A 5,114-nucleotide genomic window follows, 5' to 3' on the forward strand; every position below is an offset into this window, starting at 1 on the left:
AGCTATGTCCAATTCACAGAGCTCACGGAGCAGCATGCTGTTGAGTATCTAAAATACTCCCAAAGTTTAGCCGGTCGAAGGCGTGGCCTTGTAGCTGGAACTTGTCCGGGAGAATCCCACTAACACCAAATGCAGTGACGCTTCAACACACGTAATGCGAGTCAACGTATTTATGCAATCAATTACGTCGACGAATCGCCACAGCTCTAATTATAACCAAACTTGCCACCAAATTTCACTGAAATCTATTATGAATAAATCCTGCTAACTAACTAATTCAGATGAAAAATACAGGGCCAAACACATACAGTACATTAACATCCTTAGTAGAAGTAATAAGACAAAAACATAAAATTTAAATGTTTCCTCCTCTCTGTCTGTCTATAAATCATTAATATACTGGGTGTGGTTGCAGCTAATGATTAATTTCATTATTGATCTGCTGATTATTTCCTCAAATAATCTATAATATTGTAAGAAAATGTAGTTATGAAAAGTGATTATTTCCTTCAGCCTAAAGTGATGTATTAAACTGTTTTTCAAGTGTTTAGTTTACTTTCATATGACTGAATTGAAAACACAAAATCCTGACATTTGAGAAGCTTGATCAAATGTTTGACATTTTTTCTAAATTACTAAATAATTATCAAAACCGTTGCCTGCAGTTGTAACGGGTGTGGTCGGGTGTGTGAAGGATTACTCCTGGGATCACTTCTTTTCCACGATTTATTGGCTCGCACATCTGCAGAACACAATGCACACATCAATTGCCCCTGGCCTCCTCTTACATTACCTCTGCTTCCCTCAGCGGTGCAAGACGCAACTGAGCGCTTCATGTATTCAAAATACATTACAAAGACATTACTCCAACATCACATGAGTCACTCTGCTCATAGTGTACATAGTGTTCATAGAAAGCCATTAACACTGTTCAGAAAATACTAAATATTAAATGCAACAACATAAAAACAGTACATAGGTTTCCTTAAAACAACATCGCCTAACAGCGACACCTGGTGGTCTGAATAAAAAGTGTGTGTGGGAGGTGACAGAAACAACAAAAGTTACATTAATAAACAGAAGGAAAACACATACCTGCAGAACACAATGCACACATCAATTGCCCCTGGCCTCCTCTTACATTACCTCTGCTTCCTAAACATACAAAAATACAGCGTTTACTCAAGTGACAAGACGCTGAAAACTCCGACAAGTTACATAGGTAACATGACACGGCCCGCCTGCCGTGGTAAAACTGGCGCCAGAAAGTTAAAAGGAAAACACTGATAAAAACGTATTTTAACGGTCACACTAATACAAAACTGCTACGTGACATAACCATATTTACATGGCACAATTTGTGCTTAAAGTTTTAACGCAAATGGTTCAATTTCCAAAGAAAACAATACATAAACCCAGCAGCACTTTTCCACACAACTTACCCTCAGCGGTGCAAGACGCAACTGAGGGAGACGAGCACTACGGAAGCTTAGGAGGTACAAAAGGGGTAGTGTGCAGCTAAGGACATTTCCACAGGAGAAAAAAAATAGCAAAAATAAATATAAATAAAAATAACTCAATGAGATAAAATTCACAAATATTCAATAAAATCATTAAATGATAAATAAAATCCACAGATGCACATTTGGAAATAAGAATTATTAAAGTGCATTTTTAACTCCGTTACACTCACCCCCACTGAATTTTATCGAACTTGGGCATCAACTACACAATAATCACTGAAGAAAACATTACAAAGCGACAAATTACACAGGGTCAGCATCAAGAAAACCAACACTAAATGTATCCCATAAGGATGGAGTGGTGTGAGGGCAGCGCTAATCCCTCAATCCAGCAACCGGCAACAGGGGTGCCTTGTACACCCCACAAGACCCTAACACAGTGCAGTGTAGGCCCACAATAGTAAAATAAGTTTACAGCTGAACAGAATATCAATTACCAATACAAGGAAACTTCAGACCAAAACACAGGCCATATGGAAGTGCTTCAGTCAGCAAAAGCCTGGAACATGGACTTGCAAGCAGTCTTAACATCAAACTTTTCTTGAACAACGTCCTGCCTGGACATGGTTTGTATGAGTCTGTTGACTGGTCTGACTAAGCGACCAAATCTAGACCTAATCTGTGTGAGCGTACGGGAGTCACCAGAGTGCATAGGCAAGGTCTGAATAGTAGTGTGCAGAGGGTCTGACAAATTGTCTGCCTGTGTCACAGTGTTGTGATTCGGCTGTCTTGTATTTGCCAGGACGTCCACAGCAGTCACAGGGCTAGAGTCATAAGTCGTGTCGTCCTCAAGCAAGACTGGGGAATCTTGAGGGTCACAGGTCACGCTTGTTACATCAGCAACATCTGACTGACTTGGTACAGACAACTGTGTGATCCAGTCTATGGTTCGTCTCTCAGAGTCCGCAGGCTCTGCGTCAGTCAAGGGGCTCTGTCCCTCTACTACAGTCACTGCTGAGTGCCTGTCACTTCCGTCAACAAGGCTGTCACTGGCTGTGCGAAGAGTCCTGCTCACTCTCTCGGAAGAAGTCTCACCCGCTTCTCTCACATCATCAGGTGTGTGGGCTGAGGATACTGCAAAAGACATGGATGAGTCATGGTCAGACAGTCCAGATGAGTCACCCACAGGAAGGAAATTGGCCAGCATCAGCAGGTTCCTGTGGATCACTTTCTCCTGGCCGGTGATTGTGTCGCGAACCCTGTATGTGTGTGTCTCTGCATTCATGTCCACCACAGTATAGAGTGTCGATTCCCAGCGGTCAGCGAGCTTCTTTTTACCCCTCTCTTTCCTGTTGGCCAAGAGCACCCTGTCACCAATGTCAATTTTGGAGCCTTTCACTCTCTTGTTGTACAGCTGAGCATGTCTATTCTGCTCCTTTGCAGCATGGTCTTGTGCAATAACCATTGCTTCTTTAGATCATCAGCGAGACATGCTACGTACTTGTCATAGCTAGTCACAGCAGGGTCATGAAGGACACTCCGAAAGAGGACGTCAACAGGTAGGCGAGGGATACGACCAAACATGAGGTAAAAGGGGGGGTAGCCAGTCGTCTCATGGGCTGTACAGTTGTACATAAAAGTCAGAGTCTGCAAGCGTCGTGGCCAGTCAGCTTTCTCTGCAGGAGAAAGTGCACGGATCATGCCACCCAAGGTTCTATTAAATCGTTCCACACTGCCGTTTCCCATAGGATGATAAGGGGTCGTGTGTGATTTCCTGACACCTGAGACTTTTAGCAGCTCACTGATCAGCCGACTCTCAAAGTTCGCTCCCTGATCATGTGGATCCTCTCTGGGAATCCAAAGACGCAGAAGTACCGGTCCCAGAGAACTCTTGCCACCTGCTTAGCCGTCTGATCTTTACATGGAAACGCCTGAGCCATCCGTGTAAAATGGTCTGTTATCACCAAGACATCGACAGATTTGTTTCTGGAATCTTCGGCCGACCAAAAATCAATACAAACAAGCTCCAGTGGCCTAGTTGACATGATACTCTCCAAGGGGGCCCGTCCCTCAGGCTCAACTGTCTTGCTGACAACGCATCGCTGACAATGACGAACATAGTCTCTCACATCCCTGTCGAGGTTTGGCCAGAAAAACCTCTGTCTTGCCAAGCTGAGGCTCCTGGACTGAGCTTGATGTCCAGCTCCATCATGAACTCCCTGCAGAACGACAGTCTTTAGTGAGTCAGGAACTACATACTGGAAACGCTTTGTCTTCGTTTTCTGGTCTCTTGAAATCCTGTACAGCACACCATTGCTTACAGTGAGCCTGTCCCAATGCTTCAAGTACCGTGTGACATACACTGACTCTTTGAACCTTTCTCTCCTAGAAGGCCTCCGACGTCTCTCAACATAGGACAGAACACGAGAGAGAGTTCCATCCTCCAGCTGCTTACAACGGAGTTCCTTTTCAGTGTAGGTTGGTAAGCTATCTTGTCCAGGTGGAACCAACTGAGGTAGGTGTTGCAACACTGAAACAGCACGAGTCCTTGGGCCAGCATCCCACACAATGTGCGACTGTAGCACAGCAGACACATCCTCCACTGCAACAGACTGGGCATGCATGCGAAGTGGACTGCATGCAGACTGGGAGTTGTTACTGACTGTAGGAGGTTTCCTGTGACCACTGGATGACCGGAAGGCATTTTGGATAGAAGTGCTCGACATGTCTTTGACCACATTCAGAAGGCCAGCATAAGGTTCAGCGAGCAGCCTGCAGCCAACACTCTCGCTGACAAATGGTACACGGCTCAGGGCATCAGCAACGATGTTCTGTTGACCAGGAACATACTTGATATCAAAGTCATAACTCGCCAACTTGGCAACCCAGCGTTGCTCGCAGCAGTCTAGCTTTGGCTTTGTCAGGATATGAGTTAGTGGATTATTGTCTGTCCAGACTGTGAATTTGTGACCTTTGAGCCAGTGGCTGAACTTATCACAGACTGACCATTTCAAAGCCAGAAACTCCAACCGGTGAGCCGGGTAGTTCTTTTGGGACTGAGACAACGACTTGCTGGCGAAAGCGATGGGCCTGGCACGTGTTTCACCTTCCTGTACCTGAGACAGAACAGCACCTATCCCATCAAGAGATGCATCAGTTGACAGCATGAAGGGACGGGCGAAGTCAGGATGAGCCAGAACAACACTCTGAACAAGTGAAGCCTTCAAGTTTGAAAAAGCCTCCTCTTGTTCCCGAGTCCAGTCAGATGCACACAGCTTCCTGCTTGACAGTTTGTTTTTGTGTTGCTTGCCCTTTCTCTTCTCACCTTTCAACAGTTGAAACAGAGGTTGGGCGATGGCAGAATATTTGGGCACAAAGTGCTGATAGTAATTAATCATCCCTAAAAATGATCTTATCCGCTTCTGGGACGGGGTAACACCATCAGTCTCCATGAGGTCAGCGCTTGTGATGTTTGTGATGTTCTCAACCTTACCGGGGTCTGTTGACACTCCATTCTCATCAATTATGTGGCCGAGAAACTTAACAGACCTCCTGAGGAAAAAGCACTTCTTGGGGGCCAACTTTAAGTTGTGGCTACGCAGCCTATCAAACACCATCTTCAGGCGCAACAAGGCAGTGTCTTCATCAGGA

At 45.2% G+C, this 5,114-nt stretch overlaps 1 protein-coding gene across 3 annotated transcripts; it reads right to left on the reverse strand.

Annotated features, from left to right (window-relative positions):
• Positions 1-672: 672 nt before the first annotated feature.
• Positions 673-2,931, reverse strand: LOC119884795. Of its 3 annotated transcripts, XM_038695111.1 has the most exons (3): positions 1,443-2,931; positions 1,096-1,155; positions 673-742 (listed from the first exon to the last, which is right to left on the reverse strand). In XM_038695111.1, the coding sequence occupies exon 1, from the start codon at positions 2,926-2,928 to the stop codon at positions 2,008-2,010; it is 921 nt and encodes a 306-aa protein (XP_038551039.1). In that variant the 5' UTR covers positions 2,929-2,931; the 3' UTR covers positions 673-742; positions 1,096-1,155; positions 1,443-2,007. The 3 variants fall into 3 exon arrangements, with proteins under 3 accessions (XP_038551039.1, XP_038551037.1, XP_038551038.1); XM_038695109.1 differs by having other exon boundaries at positions 1,096-2,931; XM_038695110.1 differs by having other exon boundaries at positions 713-793; positions 1,147-2,931.
• Positions 2,932-5,114: the final 2,183 nt, after the last annotated feature.

This window comes from Micropterus salmoides, unplaced genomic scaffold (genome assembly GCF_014851395.1).
Source record: "Micropterus salmoides isolate LMB-PRFRI ecotype aquatic unplaced genomic scaffold, ASM1485139v1 Ms_hic_scaffold_3677, whole genome shotgun sequence".
In the NCBI taxonomy this organism is placed as follows: Eukaryota; Metazoa; Chordata; class Actinopteri; order Centrarchiformes; family Centrarchidae; genus Micropterus; species Micropterus salmoides.